At 38.1% G+C, this 16922-nt stretch overlaps 2 protein-coding genes across 5 annotated transcripts in view; both read left to right on the forward strand.

Annotated features, from left to right (window-relative positions):
- The window catches only part of opn4xa (opsin 4xa), an 11741-nt gene extending 5538 nt beyond the window's left edge, over positions 1 to 6203 (forward strand). Inside the window, exons 2-10 of one of the 2 annotated variants that reach the window (XM_007568392.2) lie at positions 540 to 675; positions 1351 to 1484; positions 1811 to 2014; positions 2104 to 2275; positions 3108 to 3269; positions 3377 to 3484; positions 3570 to 3744; positions 5226 to 5369; positions 5475 to 6203. In XM_007568392.2, the coding sequence (XP_007568454.1) occupies positions 542 to 675; positions 1351 to 1484; positions 1811 to 2014; positions 2104 to 2275; positions 3108 to 3269; positions 3377 to 3484; positions 3570 to 3744; positions 5226 to 5369; positions 5475 to 5534 (1293 nt within the window). In that variant the 5' untranslated portion in view covers positions 540 to 541 and the 3' untranslated portion in view covers positions 5535 to 6203. The remainder of the gene's footprint in view (positions 1 to 539; positions 676 to 1350; positions 1485 to 1810; positions 2015 to 2103; positions 2276 to 3107; positions 3270 to 3376; positions 3485 to 3569; positions 3745 to 5225; positions 5370 to 5474) is intronic. The other variant, XM_016679932.1, reaches the window with a different exon arrangement.
- A 3329-nt stretch (positions 6204 to 9532) lies between these two features.
- pdlim5b (PDZ and LIM domain 5b) overlaps positions 9533 to 16922 on the forward strand; it is a 37629-nt gene continuing 30239 nt past the window's right edge. Inside the window, exons 1-2 of one of the 3 annotated variants that reach the window (XM_016679950.1) lie at positions 9533 to 9818; positions 16019 to 16124. In XM_016679950.1, the coding sequence (XP_016535436.1) occupies positions 16026 to 16124 (99 nt within the window). In that variant the 5' untranslated portion in view covers positions 9533 to 9818; positions 16019 to 16025. The remainder of the gene's footprint in view (positions 9819 to 16018; positions 16125 to 16922) is intronic. The other 2 variants (XM_007568428.2, XM_007568420.2) reach the window with 2 other exon arrangements.

The following is a 16922-nucleotide window of genomic DNA, read 5'->3' on the forward strand; positions in this document are numbered from 1 at the left end:
GTTACTTCATTTTTTTTTTTTTTTTCCTCCAAAATATTGGTCTGTTTTTCAGTTAAACATTATAGCATAAATGCCACCAGAATCTCCATTTTAACTTCACAGAAATGTTGAAATTATAGAAGTGTGAACATATTTAAGATCCACCAAATGAATTTATGGTGGATTTAAATAATATATTCTCTGTGATGAGTCTCCCCCTCCCCCAACAAATCTAGTAAAGTAGCAAAATAAAAATTCCTCATCAATGCTGACATTTAATGCTGTGGCATACCGGACTATCTGTCTAAAATGTTTGCACTTAGACAAAATGCTTGAATATTCTGTTTTCCTAAATGGAAATTCCCTGTTCGTGTGAACTGAAAAGGCACATGTCCAAAGTTTATCAGTACCAAAGAGAACATTTCATATGACTATGAGGAAAGCAACTCATGAACGACACTGTTATGTCATTCAACAGAGTTCAGTAGGTTAGGAGAAAGCTGAACAAAACTTAAGACATGCTCACGAAATGATTCAACATGTATTTGGATGCACCACAGGTATGGATCTAGAACACGGATTCTACCGGCATGTGGACGTCCCGGACCACGTTCACTACATCGTTGCCTTCTTCGTCTTAGTGATCGGAGCAGTGGGAGTTTCTGGGAATGCCTTGGTCATGTATGCTTTTTCTTGGTAAGCAAACTGATTATTATCGAGATGTATTTATTTATTTGTTTATTTATTTATTAGTCTTTCAGTAAACTACTTGTCTGGTAACTGTGGACAATGATGCGATATTATATTTGGACTTTTAAGGACTTATTTCAGCTGCGCTTCATCAAGGTGGAGTGATCATACAATAAATACCTCTATTGAATTTTAGGATTGAGGAACATCTGAAATACTTAATCTGTCTAGTGTCCAAAATATACAAGCTAAAACATTTACAGTCATTTTTTTAAAAATTGGAAACATATTTTTCAAATTTATACATATGGAGATTTAAGTAAATAAAAGTTATCGATACTAAGAAATTTAAATAATGTAACCAAACTGAAAAGGCACATGCTTTATGCTTTCTTTGTGTTGAAGAAAGCATTAAAAGCATTACAACTTTTAAAACTTTTCTTTTAAAATTAGGTTTTCTGGTCAGAAATACGTTAGGACATCTGACATTCAATCCTATTAAGTAGCTAAAATTGCACACAAGTGGATATAACAAGTGTATTTAAGTTTTTTGTGCTTTACACCAACCAAATGTTTTAGGAAAAAACAGAACATATGTAAGTACATCAACTTCATACTATTTTATTGCTTAGTGACATAAGGACATTTTATATGCAACATTTCAAACCTGGTGTATTTCAGCGACAAGAAACTCCGGACGCCTCCCAACTTCTTCATCATGAACCTGGCCATCAGCGACTTCCTGATGGCCATCACACAGTCACCAATCTTTTTTGTTAATTGCCTCTATAAGGGGTGGATTTTTGGGGAAACAGGTATATTGTTTATCATTGTCTTCAATAGCTTGTGCATCATTAGAAAAAAGTAAATATAAACATTATTTATTTTGTTGTTTACGAACAGAAATGTTTCATACAAAACTAAGTTTCTCTAACATGCTCGGTTTTGGGAGCAGATTTTTCTTGCAGTAAGCAAAATGTGACAATGAGGCTACTTTGTGTTTAAGATATTAGACTTTTTGGGTTTTAAGCAGGAGGTGTCAGAAAAGTTACCATGCTCCCTAAAAGCAGAAAGTTTCTGGTGCTCATCTGAAAAGAAACATGTTACTAAACAGTTTCCTTCCATATTTATCCCGACACAGGCTGTAAAATCTATGCATTCTGCGGGGCTCTGTTTGGAATCGCCTCGATGATAAACCTTCTTGCCATCTCTATAGACCGGTACATAGTAATCACCAAGCCTCTGCAGTCCATAGGGTGGACTTCGGCAAGACGTACTTGCCTCATAATTGCCCTTGTGTGGTTTTATTCGCTTGCTTGGAGCCTTGCACCGCTTTTGGGGTGGAGTGAGTACATTAGTCATTTCAGCAATATTTTCAAATCACCATTACTCGTGCTGCTTTATGCTTTCTTTGTGTTGAACTTCTTTCCAAAGGCTCCTACATCCCCGAGGGCCTGATGACCTCCTGCACTTGGGACTATGTGACGTCTACCCCAGCCAATAAAAGTTACACTTTGATGTTGTGCTGCTTCGTATTCTTCGTCCCTCTGGGCATCATATCCTACTGTTACTTGTGCATGTTCCTGGCAATTCGTCATGCAAGCAGGTAAAAAAAAAAAAATGCTTTTCTGCCCTTTTGACCCAAACATTTTATTTTTATTAAAATTGCAGCTTGTTCTATTTTTAACCATTATTTATGAGGCAGACGTATAATAAATTTGTATTTTGTTCCAGTTTTATCTCACACTCATAAATTTAGATATTAATTTCGCAAGCCTTCTAGGGTCACTAAAAAGCCTTGCAAAATACCTGGATGAAGAGCACAGATGGCTTGTGGCAAACTTTAAGTAGGACTTCTTGTGATTTTATCTTTTTCATGACTTTTCTCGTTGCCATACTTCCATATAGAACATATTTTTTGGATCGCACAACTAACAGTTGTCCTGTCACCAGATTGTCCCACCTGATCTGTGGATCTCTGCAGAACCTTATAAAACATATAGAGGTGGATAAAGGCATTTTTATAAAGGAAACCTGGGTTTTATTTAGTAGTAACAGAATAAAAGGGGCTGACTACAAACATGCATCACAGGTTTCATTTTTTATGTTCCTTTCCCTTTAAACTGTGGCTCTAATTTGAGTGACAAAATATAATATCGCTGCTCAAAACAGCTGGAGCCGAGACAAACACGGCTGCTGTGAAGACATTAAGGAAGGTAAACAAAATCTACAAAGCCTGGTGTGTGAAAAAGCAACAATTTTCTGATTGTGGCTCCTATATAAGGCTTTTATACAAGGGTTGCAAAATAAAGGTATGAGGTATGTTGTGTATTACCATTCTAGTGTACATTTTTTTGCTGAACTTATTCATATTGTTGCATACTTTGGGGGGATTTCGTGGTGTATTAATCTGCACCTTTCCTGTTTTAAATGTTCAGAGATGTTGAGCAGCTGGGCTCTCAGGTGAGAAAGTCGACCCTGATCCAACAGCAGTCTATCAGGACTGAGTGGAAGTTGGCAAAGATTGCCTTTGTGGTGATCATAGTGTTCGTACTTTCCTGGTCACCCTATGCATGTGTCACTCTCATCGCCTGGGCTGGGTAAATATAAAACCTTCACCTTTTGGTGGAAATATTTATTTCGATAGTCTAAGCTCTTCAGTCTCAGTAAATGCATGCGTGACCTCTGTCAACACACTGTGTTCTAGATATGCACACATCCTCAATCCATACTCCAAAGCTGTCCCTGCGGTTATTGCCAAAGCATCCGCCATCTACAACCCTTTCATCTATGGAATCACTCACTCCAGATACAGGTAGCAACACATTAGCTAACTGTTAACTAAGGGTTTAAATGCAAAGGAAACTATATCAGCGAATGATCAGGAAATATTTCAACAGGGACACCCTGGCAGAGAAGGTCCCCTGTCTACACTTCCTGGCCAATGCCCCTAAAAGGAAGTGCATATTAGTGTCAAACAGCAAGTCCTCCATAAGGGACTCGGTGCTTAGCCATCAGTCATCAGTCTCCAAATCACAGTTTCAGAGAGTTTCCTCCATGTCTACAACAGACACAGTGAGTATGAGCCCTCCAGGCTTTTGTATTCTATTTATATTGACAGAACAGCATGCAGTCAGTGTTTTTTACACAAAATAACTCATAAAGAGATAACTCCAGACATGAGATAAAAAAAAAAAATGGCATTAAAGGCAACACTTTATTTGACAGGGTGTGGATAAGACTGACATGACACTGTCATGAACATGAAGGAGACTTTATGAATGTTTATGACTGTTGTCATGAAGTGTCATTCGGTAAATAATGACACCGAATGTTATACACATTAAATGAACTTTTAAAGTTGCATTAAAAGTCCATCAAAACTGCCAACTTTGTATTATTTTGTATATAATGACACTTTAATGCAAAGTTAGTTGGTTCACTTATGATTGTGATGAAGATGCAAAAGGTGTTGAAATGTTAGTCTCAGTAAGCTGCATCTGCACACATCTTTAATGTCTCGTTTACACACTTTGAAGTTGGTTTTGAATGTGAATAGAACAAAAGCAATTTTTATTTTTTTTATTTTTTTGCATTCATGAAGGCTATCATAGATTTCTCTAGTGATTACCATTGCCCTAGGTAAACAAATTGAACAACCACAAACAAACACGTAAGGGGGCTGTATACTGGATCAAGAGCTCTCTTTTAAAATTCACATCACAAATTTGGCTTGAAATCTGCGAGTGGAGATTAGGTTTTATTACCACAACACATCATGATTCTCTCTCAAAGCTAGAAAGAAAAGTCTTTAAGCAATTTCCTATCTCTGCTTGATTATGGAGTCTTCAGTCACTGAATACTGTTTACCACTGTGCCTTGAGGTTTGTAACAGGCTGCAATCGTCTCATCATTGCACACAAAAGCTTCTATTGGCCTCTGAGTGTACAGAGATATATTCATTTGACTAAACTCTGCTTAGCCTGGCTTCATCTTACTTAAATTATCTCCAACAAATATCTAATACTGACTATTTTTTTCACTCTAAAAGCATTTTTGTTTCGTTCAAAATGTTTCCCTTTTTCGGTTTGGATGAAAAAAGAGCAACATTCAGCATTTTGGCTTCTACGAAGTGGAATAATCGTCAAGTCTGAACTCAAGATGCTAAATCTTATTTCTTTGGAATTATTTCAAAACTATTCTTAAAGTAACAAGAACCGATTAACCGTCATTAATGCTCTTTAATAGCTTTTGAGTTCTTTTTTTATAGTTTTAATGGTCTTATTGCCTCAAGTATCTTTGATCTATGTAACCATTTTGTGTGCTGCAGACCTTTTATATTCAGTTGTTTTGTAAATCGCAAATTACATGAAAGTACTAATTCACAGACTCTTAAGATTTAAGAATTGACATGCCTAATAACATGAAAACCACACATTAAGCAGCTATGACTAAACATTTAGGTTCAGTTTGTATAAAGCCAATTGAAAACTGTATGAATACTAACTTTCTGAGGTTTTAGTGCTTTCCTTAACTTACATTCCCCTCATTTCAAGCAGGTTTGCAGTGATGTGGAGCTGGATTCCATGGATCAGAGTCGTTGTGCTAAGACAGATTATTCCCCTGCTGCTGCGAAGGTCAAAGAACGTTACACTTTAACTAAACTGTTCAAGGAGAAGGAATGTCTAAGTCAGGAAAAGGTAATGTTGGTGCTCATCAATGTAGTTACTAATTTAAAATTTTGACGGCTACAGAAGCGTCTGCAGAAGTAATGTTCTCTCTCTTTGTTTTGCGTTTTGTTTTAGGCTGCTTTCCCAGAGAAAACGTCACAGAAAAATCTTTCGTCAGTATATCACATCAGTTAATCAACAGAATAGATGCTCTTAGTTTGGAGGGAGGAGAACCTTGAAAGCTGAGCAACACAGAGAAAGCGGGACAATGAATAAAGCATTTCAAAGTGAAGACGCTGAGGCACAACAGCCCCGGAAAGAGAAAAACAAGGAGGAGTCACGGGTGCTAGAAACTTTGGACAATCATGTATGTCTTTTCCCCCTGAGAAGTCAGATCCAACCCAGTGAAAAGCCTCCAGTTACATAACAAGAGAGCATTTTTTTACAACCTCTGGACTGTTCTGATCAGCAAATAAAGACTGCAACGTTTCTGAAGCACACGTTTCGACACAGCTTATCCCAAAAAGATTTGATCCAAGTTTCCAGACGTTTCACTGAAGGGCAGCAAGTAAAGCTCTTTTCACCAAAGACGCAAAGTCTACCTTCGTTAGGATGTGTGAAAAACTTTATTTAATCATTTTATGTGTGTGCTTACATAAAAAGCAAATTCATTTGTTCTTTGTGAAATCATGTGCACTACAAAAATAAAAATATTCACTTTTTTTTTCTTAGCATTTTCCATGTTCAGCCTGAACACACACGAAAGAAATATGAGGCTATTTTTGTATTTTGATTTGAAAGAGCTAAGTTCAAAATACTTCAGCACATTAATATCTAATTTATGTGAATAAACCAATAACTGTACCTATCTGGAAAGATTTATTCTGTAGACAAGCTTACATTCCTAGTTTAGTTTATAGCTAAAATCTGGTCTAAGGAAAACTCCCATATTTATCAAAAAAGACATAAAAAAAATCAACTGTATTTTACTAATGTTGTGCAATCTGACACAAGAAAAGCTGCAACAGCTGTCACTGTGAATTTCACAGGCCAGTCTTGTTACAGGTCTAGTTGTTTCGGTATTTTTTAAATTTTTTTAATTAACTGTTGCAGGTCTAGTAAAGATCATTTCTTGCAGCTTTATCCTGTAGATCAACGTCTCCTTTTCTTGAATAATGTGTTCCCTCGTATCCTAGTTTTGAAAAAGGAAAAAAAAAGAAGTAATGGTAAACCAGATTTTTTCCATGTGAAATAAGATAATCATGGATAATTAAACATTTCTAGAAACTTAGGTCAACTTGAGAAAGAAAGGACAGCAAACATTTAAAATAACTTGTTCAAGTTATATTTATTTCATATAAATTTTACTCATTTTGACACTTGTAACTTTAAACATTTAGTGTGAATTCATTTCTCTGCAGCATATAATGCATTACCTGTCTTTCTACATTAAAGCCAAGACAGGGTGCTTGCTGATTTAGGTATAATAATCTGAAGGCATGTAACAGATCCTCAGATGAATACCTTGTGCAGCTGAGTGATTCAAAATAATTACACAGGGGGATTTAGCTACTGGACTCCCAGTAAATCTCCAGGCATATTCTCACAAACGTCTTTCATCACATCCTGGTCATTCCATTTCTAGTTTTTGTTTAACAAGAAATGCAATGAAGATTTCATACAGGTATGTTTGTTGGCAAGAGGCCAGAAACTTTATAGTTCAAAGCTATAAAAGGCTATAAATAGCTGAATGTATCACATTTACAGGAATTGTGAGGATCATTTTGGCCACTAGAGGGCATGTCAACACTGTCACTGAAGTCTACCTTGACACAGAAACACTCACCAGTGCAGCAAGTAAATTTAAAACCAAATTTTATTTACACACACTGTGTAAAGATACAAAAATATTTCTCACTGTCTGACATTAAATTAGGCTAATAATTTTTAATCACTATTTGCTGAATGTCAGACTAATGGGAGAGCTTTCTCATTTCTCACGTTCCCCTAAAAATGTAAAGACTTCAATTTTAGTTTCATTTGACCAAATGAAATTTATCCAAAACATATGGTCTGCGTCCAAGAAAACATTTGCAAATTGTCATTTTAACTCAAGCGGAAACAAACTTTGGTTCTGCAGCAGGACAATCATCCAAAGCACACCACAATTTCCACCTCTGAAAATCTGAAGAAAAACAAAATGGGGACTCTGAAGTGGCCTAGTCAAAGTCCTGCCCTTAATCCTATTGAGATGCTGTGGAATGACCTTAAAAAGCTGTTCCAGTTCAGGAAAACATTCCAATGTGGCTGAGTTAGAACAATTCTGCAAAGATGAAAGTGATAAAATTCATGAAAGACTCATTGCAAGTCGACACAAACACGATTGCAATTTTTACGAGCAAAGCTTCACCCAACCAGTTATTAGGTTTAGGTGACAATCACTTTTTCCCCACAGGGTTTTTTTCCCGCATGTAATAATAAACACCTTCGTTTAAAATAACATTTTGTGTTTACTTGTGTACTCTTTGGCTAATATTTAAATTAGTTTGATGTTCTCAAATGCTTTAAATCAGGAAGTGGAAAAACATTTTTTCACACCGTGATATATATAAATATTTAGTTTCAACTGTACATTCAGAAACATCCAAACATTTTACCAAAACAACACATGGAATATTTAACAGCTTTTTTTGCTAAAACAAAGTCTTCATACTGTACCAAGATGAATCATAAGATTAGTTCTTGAAGACTGTGTGGAACTGGAATTATTCGAAACCAATGATACTTGCAGTCACATTGTTTCACGTTATGAAAGGCTTCTGTCTGCTGACAGCGGAGCACGTTGGACGGAGAGGATGGCATACGTTGTGTCTGACTTCTGCACTGAGGTATTTACTGGAAAGCATGACTTCACTGTGCACGGATGCAGCAGAGAATGCCAACTCTTCGTCAGAGTTTTAAATACTTCTTCCAGAGCGATGTGTAAAAGTTAGATTCTCCGTAGAGTCAAACCTTCCTTTAAGCAAAATGCCAATGAGTATTTTCAAATGAGTAATTCTAGTGCAGGCATAAAAATATCCCAAGGCAAACATTGAAAATAAAGAATAACATTAATAAGATGGTTTTCATTTACAACGTCAAACATGCTTCTGTCAGGCTTCCCCATGGGCATCTGTGGCTACTATCTAGTACCACCATCAGCGTGAGTGTGTGGTTGAATGGGTGAAGCGCTTTGGGCTTGATAAGGCGCTATAGTAGTACAAAACCATTTACCATCAATACAACGGGAGATAGTAGGGACGGAGAAAGTCAAAATGAGCTAAAATTATCTTCTAAATTACAAGAATATGTGGATAAAAGTCTGATGTCTTTTTATGGATACTGAAACAGAGCTCTGATGGTGAGATGCAATAAATCTATAGCTTAAGCCTGACCTTCTGATAATACAATTCTTTGCAAAAATTACATGGATCTTACTCCAAGAATATAAAATTTTATCTGCAAGTCAAAATAAATATATTTATTAAAAATGATTATTATGTATTGACAGTATAAGACAGCTAGACTGTGAAAAAGTCAAGCTCCTCTGCCTTCTCCCAGTGTTCCCACTAGCTGCAGAAATGCACCACTCAGTCAGAAACAACCAATCAGAGCCAGGGGGAGAGTCTTAATGCTGTCAATCACTCTTGTGTACTTGCCGCTCCCTCTCCTCCCTTTGCTCTTTGCTATGACGCAGGTGATGTGCCACAGCATATACTGCCTCTAATGCTAAGGCTTAGCATAGCCACCAGATTAACGGTTGTCCTGGACGGTGAGTTGTTTTTCCACCATTAGCACACTTGGCAGCGTGTGTCTCTTCTTGATTGGCAGCGCTAAGACCTTCCTCCTAGCTCTGATTGGTTGGATTGTGCATTTTGTCAGATGGCAATATAAGATCAGGAAGGAGGTGGAAGAGCTGGAACCTTTCACAGATTATATCTCTCTATTACACTATCACAAAATAGTGACAGTTTTAGCAAATATATGGAAAAAAAAAGATATTTAACATATTTTTGTAAACAATACTGCAACTTTAGTCAAATAGCCAAAAGATAACAATCCACCAAGCAACCGCACACCGTTTTTCTTTTTTTCTCGTTAATGAGAAAAAAGTCACACTACAACAGTGAAGCTAAAGCCTCCGCCAGATGTTTATAAAGCGACTTTCCGCGCTTAGCTTTGCCTCATGCAGGCCAGTCAGTCCGTTTTGTTCCCGTCCCACCTTCAGGACAAGCCTCTGCCTGCCTGTCTGCCTGCGGTTGTGCTGCCCCCAGCCTCAGAGAGCTGGTGTAGATGGTAGACCCTCCTCCACGCTTGTCTGAAGGGCTGGCTTAAAGGCGGAAGTTTCAGTTCCACTAACTTCATTTCTTGGAGGCTGAGAATCGACGGGCAGAAGTCGCTCCTCTCTCTTTAACACAAACCCGGGTTCCTCGAGGTAAGGTGAGCACAATGTTAATCATTTTTATTTACGTCATTATTTTTTGCAGCTTTTTGTTCCCGCTACGCAGCTGCAATTCAGAACTTCATCTGAACTTTCAAAAAATCACATGTTTGTAAAATAAAACTTTTAAATAACAAACAGGTTATTATCTGTTTTTGGGCGGATATGTTTTTGTTTGTTTCAGTTTAATCTAGGAGAGCTGTAATAATCTTAGGCATGTGTGTCCTGCACCTTCTCCAAGTGAACACATGGGTGAACAGACTGACTACATTATTGATTATCCTCAGTGTAGTTGTTTCTCTATAAATAAATAACGTGTGTTAGCTAGCAATGTCAATAGTAAGACGTGGACATTTAAAAATGTATAGTATTGGGCAAGACGTTTGATGATTAAATTCTACATTTGATGATCCTAACAGGAGTATGACTTAATTTTCATTTATTGAGCTCTAATATAACGTATTTTAGCATTTCTAGTGAAGTCAAAGAGATTCCCTTTGTTTTCAGTGAAAGTGCTGCGATAAGGTGCAGTAAATCCAAGGCCACTCAGTCAGTATCTGCTGTAACGTTACCTAGCAGCAAAGCCCTGTGAAATAAGCCTGACGCCTGAAACCTGAACTTCAGATGACAAATCTCACACACTGTGCTCATCAAAACGTGGAGACATTCTTTCTTTTGAATACGACATGAAGAAAACATGGTTTGACACAATCCTGGTGTGACGCATGCAGCTGGGGTCATGAAGGGGAGCGGCTCCTGCATTCAGTTCAGGTGACCCGTGTTTAATTACCATTAAAGAAAAGGCTTTTCCAGTTGAAATGCACCTTTGTTTGAGGGGCGGTGGTTCATTTTATTACGAAATTTACTGTACTGGCCTAAGATTAGGGAACTTACAGTGCCTTGTAAAAGGCATTTATGACCCTTGGACCTTTAGAGACTCTTTTAACAAAAAGACAATTAGACATAAACATACAAATTTCTAATTTGTCATTCATTTTAAAGTCTTCCCACAGATTCTTAGTTTAGATTTTGACAGGGACGTCCTGGATATGCCTTCATCTAAACCCTGACATTGCAACTTTCGCCGTAGGATTGTTGTCAAGGTGACAAAGTTACTGTCCACTGTTAAGTCTTTTGCAGCCTCTACATTGGTTGCTACTGTAGAATAGCATTCCCATACCACGATGATATCACCACCACCACCACTTTGGCTTAGTTTTGGTTTTCTCTGACCATAAAACCTTCTTTAATATGCAGTGTCCTCCTTGTGGTAAACTTCACATGAGATTACACATGAGGTTTTTTTTCAATGAGGTTCTTCTTGTCGCTCTTTCAAGTCTCGCTGTCAGATTTGTGGACTGTGTGACTGATTGCTGCCCTGGATCTCTGACCTGAAAAGATTGAAATTAATCAAACTGGTGTTTGTTTTTGCAACATGAAAGAATGTGAAAAGGGACCCTAGTGGCATTTATACATCCCTCAACCCCTTCTCCAAAATAACCTAATTTTAAACTCATTAAAGAGTTGAGATAGTCTGCAAAAAAAAATTCAAGCTGTTCCTATCAGCATGTGTTACTTACTTTACAGTCAGACATTTGAGGAAAAAACATTTTTCAAGCTATTTAAATGCTCTGCCTGCCATTCAGCTCAGAGCCATTTAAATGTCTGAGCTAATATCTGGGAAAAGGCGATGAAATGCTTTGCAGTGGTGCCAACACGATAGGAGCTTGACAGATAAGGCCCAAAAGGGGAATTCTCTTTCAAACTTGCAGATGTGTCGATGTGAATGTAGCTGAGAAATTCTGATGCACATCTCGACTGTTTTTCATCTGTGCGAAAACACTGAGAGGTGTGTCTGCTCATGTCCATGCATGATATCATTAGAGATTGCAAAACAAGCAGGGGCATGAGATGGGCCTGATCTTTGTTCTCTCCTTGTTAGGTAATGCTATTGATATGTGTGCGTCTGTCATGACCGGAGTCGTGACTCAAATCTCGCCACTTCAGAATGAGTCGATTAATTTGACTGTGAAAGTAAATACTCCAAAATATGCAAGCCTGAGCAGTTCAGAGTCCTGTTTTCCCAAAGGGTTGTACATTAAGAATATGAACTCAAAGGCCTCAGAGCATCAGCTGTTTGTCAGCATTGGTGGTTCATAGGTCAGTCCTTAAATGAGAAGGTAAACAAAACATTTGACAATGTGAAGGATGGCTTCCCAGTTCTTTTTTCTGGACTATGACTTCTTCTTTACATTTCTCTTCATTTTAGTCTGCTGAACACAGACATGTGGTGCAATCACAACTTAGATGAAGAAACCTCGGAAATAGCGCTGTAATTTGAGAAAGTGCTGAACTGATGGATTACTGCCTGTGTTTCTGTGCTTTTTATAAAGACGAGCTTATATGTACATCTTATTGCATGCACACCGAATTCCCCATTTTGTGGTTCAGTATTCACAGATTTTTGTGTGGTAACGGGACTCCAAGTTATTTGCTTGGGCATAGAGGTTTCTGGCTTTATGGCCGTTTTCAGCCAGCACAGCTTTAGTTTACCTGCTGGATATGTATACCATAATACCTGAATTATCTAAAAGACTTTCTCCAGATTCAGTTGTTTTTGAGTCATAATCTCTTCCATTGCTTTTTATGTGGTTCTTTAAAATAACAAAATCTAAGTTAATTACAAGGCTTAAAAAAGCAAAACATAATCTTTTGTCGTCACCAAGTTTATTCCTCATTTAATGTACCTAGTATGTCTTTTTGATTTAGCTATAGTTCACTGGTCTTTCCAGATCTGCCCATATGCATTATGTAACCAGCAACAAACACCTTCTCCATCTTTTTTACTGAAATGTTTTTACTCCACGAAGGAAAGGAAGGACTGAAAACAGTCTTTGGCATTTTTAATCAACTAGCATGTTTGGTACCTTCGTCTGCCTGCTCTCAGTCATTTTTCATTCTACTATAGTTCTCTTTTTTTGTCATTGTCATTGTTTGATTTAAAATAAAAGGAAGTTCAGCAACATTTCCCATGCTCCCCGAAAAGTCAGCTGCACTTCTGACATGAAGATTGTAAAACTATATGATGATATTAGGATGAATTATGTTTTAATGGGGGAAAAACTCAGTTTGTTGCCAGGTAACGGTTGGGGGGAAACGGTGCATGTCATCAGGTGTTCAGCTACCCTGTCACTTTCACATGTAGTTTTAATCCTTTCCTTCCCCATTTCTACTCCCTTTTACGTCTCCTTTCCTCATATCCACTTGTTCTCCTTCAGGCTTGAATGGAAAATCGTGTGAAAACAGGCTCCCTGATTTGCCATGCGTCTGGTACAACAAAACCAGGTGACGGGCTGCAGCAGGTGGTGCTTTGTCCCAGAGGCAGCCTGACTGGCAGCTTCATAAAGACATTCCTTTAGGATGATAAAACATTTTTACTCGTGAAATATTCACTGGGAAAGAAAGGCATGTCGTCTTATAACCCAGCTGTGTTTCTGGGGATTACATATGTAATGTCTTGACTAAAATGAAACATTAAGTCACCTGTTCTAGCTCAAGAAACGACTTTTACTGACTGAATAAAACAGAGAAGAGAGGTTCTTCTTCAAGTATTGTAAACGTACTATAGAGCACGTGGTGTTTGATGTTTTGGTTTTGGTGTTTGCGTGCGCCCTTCCTGTTTGATCGGGGCAAAGGTAACATTTCCACATGACTGTGAAGTGCCAAGTTGTGGAACGGACACAAATGCACACACCTTCCTCTTAAAAACCCCCCAGTATTCTGCAAATCTGGTTTAACAGTTCCCTCACTTGTCGCTTTAAATAAATTTTACGATATACCAAGCCGTCACATTTCACCCCACTTGACCTCAGTCTTGCTTCTAGTAAGTATTTTAAAGCTTCAGTGTTTCAAGGGAAAAGGAATGCATAACAGGCAGGCATTAGACAGTGAAGCTTAATGGTGCATGAAATATTTTTACACTTGCATGTATCTTGCTGCCTTCCTGCCATTTTTAATTTCTCATTGAGGCATTGTTAATATATTTGCACACATGAATTTGAGAATAAGGAGCTACTGAGCTGTGTTTAGATTGACAGTAATTCTTGGAAAGCTTGCACAACTTTGAGTTACCAGTGAAATCTGAGTCCTAACAAGTCCCTCGCTATCAAGGGTGTGTCTCGTCTTCACTTCTTTCTCGTGCAGGTCCAGCGCCGCAGCAGTGGTGCGAGCAACGACATCTTGTCTCTTTGCTCCTTGCGATTAACAAAGGCGGGGGTTGGCTAAATATAAATGCATGGAAGACATTTTGTCTTGTCTCTTGAGCTCTGAAGCCGAGGTATGAGTTTGTGTGTGAAAAGGAAAGATGAAATTCAAGATGTTGCCCGCTTGACTGGAGTAATGATGCCTTTCCCTCACAGCTCGTAATTTCCAGAATGCCTTATTTGCCTTGGTTTTGGTTGTTTTTTTTTACCCTCTAAGTGTAATGTTGGCATGATTACACTTGGTTTGAATTATGTTCAAAACAGCGCTGGTCTTTTATCCTTAATAAGCAGGTATACAAGTGGCTTCACTTTTTTTTCCCGTGAAGAAAGGCTGCTTGTCTCATGCAGAACACTTGGTGACAGATTGCTGACATAATGTGCTCAACAAATGGCTTTAAAATGCTGATTGAGATGGTCTTTATTTTCCTTTTGGTTTTTTTTCCCCCCAATTTGTACTAGTTATTTCAAGCCTTACATTCATTCAGCTGGATATGTCGGTCAGCATTATTTAATCATTTCCACAAAGTATTAAACATTCATCCTCTTTTTTTCCCCCTTGCTGTCAATCTGTTTATTTCAAAATATAAACTGGGCACAACCTGTTGCAGAATCACTTTCACTCTTCATGCCGATAGTTTTCCTTGTTAAACAACTAAAACCTGCTCTAAAATGGCTGAGTCTGACATTTGAATCTTGTTGACAAAATATAAAAAACAGGTTTAGTTTTCTCATCCTTATTTCTGCTCTTAAATGGATTTGGTCAGTATAGTGCCTTCCGAAAGTATTCACACCCCTTTTTAAACTTTTGCCAAATTAAACCTGCAAACAAGGCATTTTTAAGAGATTTAACTGGCAGATCAGCAAAATATAGTGCATGACTGTGACATGAAAGGAGACTGGTTCATGATTTCCAATTGTTTTTAAATGAAAAGTAAGACCTTACACTAATTGAATCCAGAATTCACCTGTCAAAAATGTGATGGCATTATAAAAATAGCTCTGAAGACTTCTGGGAAAACATAAGTGAACAAACACCATCATGGACACAGAGGAGCACAGGAGACAGACCAGGGATGAAGTACTGGACAAGTTGGTTATAAATCAAAATCCCATCTTGGGGACGCATGCAATAAAGAAGTGTTCAATCTGTTTTCCTAAAATTGAGAAAATTCAACTGCAACCCTACTAAATCATGGCTCTTCTCATAAACAGACAAGTTGACCAAGGAGATCATTAAACAGAGAAGCTTGGTAACTGTGTAGGAGCTGCAACAATTCAAAAAATGTTAACAGAATAACCACTGGTTGTTAACTCCACGAATACAGCATTTTCGGAGGAACATTGGGAGGAAAACTGTAAGAAGCCCTCCTTTAAAGTTTACCACAAGCCATGGCTGGTACATAGGAGACGTATGTAAGAAGGCAGTCTAATTGGAGGAGACCAAATGAGACTTTATGACTTTCCACCAATGTTACAATGTGACAATGTGACTGGCTGCTGTTCATCCGTTTTGATCCTTTGACTACACTAACCCACAACCAAGACAATGACTAAGGATGCAGTCAGATATATTGTGAAATGGTTTGCAATTGAATCTCTGCATATTAATTCATTAGACAAATGTCAGACATAAATTTAGTTATTAATGTTTAAAAAAATCCAGTCTGACTGAGCTTGGAGCGATCCTAAAAAAATAAATAAAAAAAAGACTGCATGTTCAAAGATGGCAAAGGATTGACTCAGGGGATCTGGACTCTAATGTGTGCCCCACTTATTTAGCATTTTATTCATAGAAGATGTTGAAATCTGTGTTTTTTGTTTTGGATCTTCTAAATTGATTAAGCTAATCACATGATATGTCAATGAAATGCATTGAAGTTTGAAACCCTGTTATTGTAGATACAGGCCTAATAAAGTGGTAAAATGTGTGTTTCTAGGTGCATCATGAGCAGCAGCTACAGTGTCTCCCTGGCCGGCCCCGCCCCGTGGGGTTTTAGACTGCAAGGAGGGAAGGACTTCTGCCTGCCCCTCACCATCTCACGGGTGAGTAGGGGATGGGGACACACACACACGCAAATGTACCCTTCACTTCATGATGGTCACCTCAAAGGAATGCAACCCATGCACGTTTTGCCATTTGCTTCCTCGTTGACAAAAGGACCATTTGCCTCTTGTTTCTGGATTTGGACAGCTCTTTCAGCAGTTTGTGGCCTGTTGCTCAAGGCTTTTGTACTCCTGTCTGCCTATTGTTGTCAAAATCACATTGCATAACAGGATCCAGACATAATCTGTCCGTTTAGAAAATGAATCACATATTTCATTGGTTAAGCAAATGGGTGTTGATGACTATTGTCATGTAGTCATTTGACTGAGTGGTAAGTGACCTTCCCTCTTCTCTGGTATTTGTCCTGATTAGAGACAGTGCGCTGTGGAAGCGGTTGAGTGTAACCCTAGAGAGCCACAGTGGTTCTGTAATAACTATTTGGGAATGTTCTGCCACATAAATTCAAAGTGGACTGACCAGGACATTTCAATCTGTGTTCTGGCAGCTGGATTGCTTTTTGTTGCCGCGAATTTACACAATAACACAATTTATGATATTGGTTGAGGAGGACATTTCTCAAGCATTGTGTTACAGCATCTGCTACAGAAATTAAAAGGAAACCTTCCGTTCACATTAGCAGCTCAGCAAATACAACAAAAAGTTGCCATTTAGTCTTCAACCCGTACGGACTGTGCTTTGTGTACTTCTTCAGAATGAGAAGGGAGTCACTCAGGTCTCGCCACTTCCTGTTATGAAACTCTAATCTCAGTGTCACGACCAAGGTCAGTTCCTCTGTT

This window comes from Poecilia formosa, unplaced genomic scaffold (assembly GCF_000485575.1).
Source record: "Poecilia formosa unplaced genomic scaffold, Poecilia_formosa-5.1.2 Scaffold6, whole genome shotgun sequence".
In the NCBI taxonomy this organism is placed as follows: Eukaryota; Metazoa; Chordata; class Actinopteri; order Cyprinodontiformes; family Poeciliidae; genus Poecilia; species Poecilia formosa.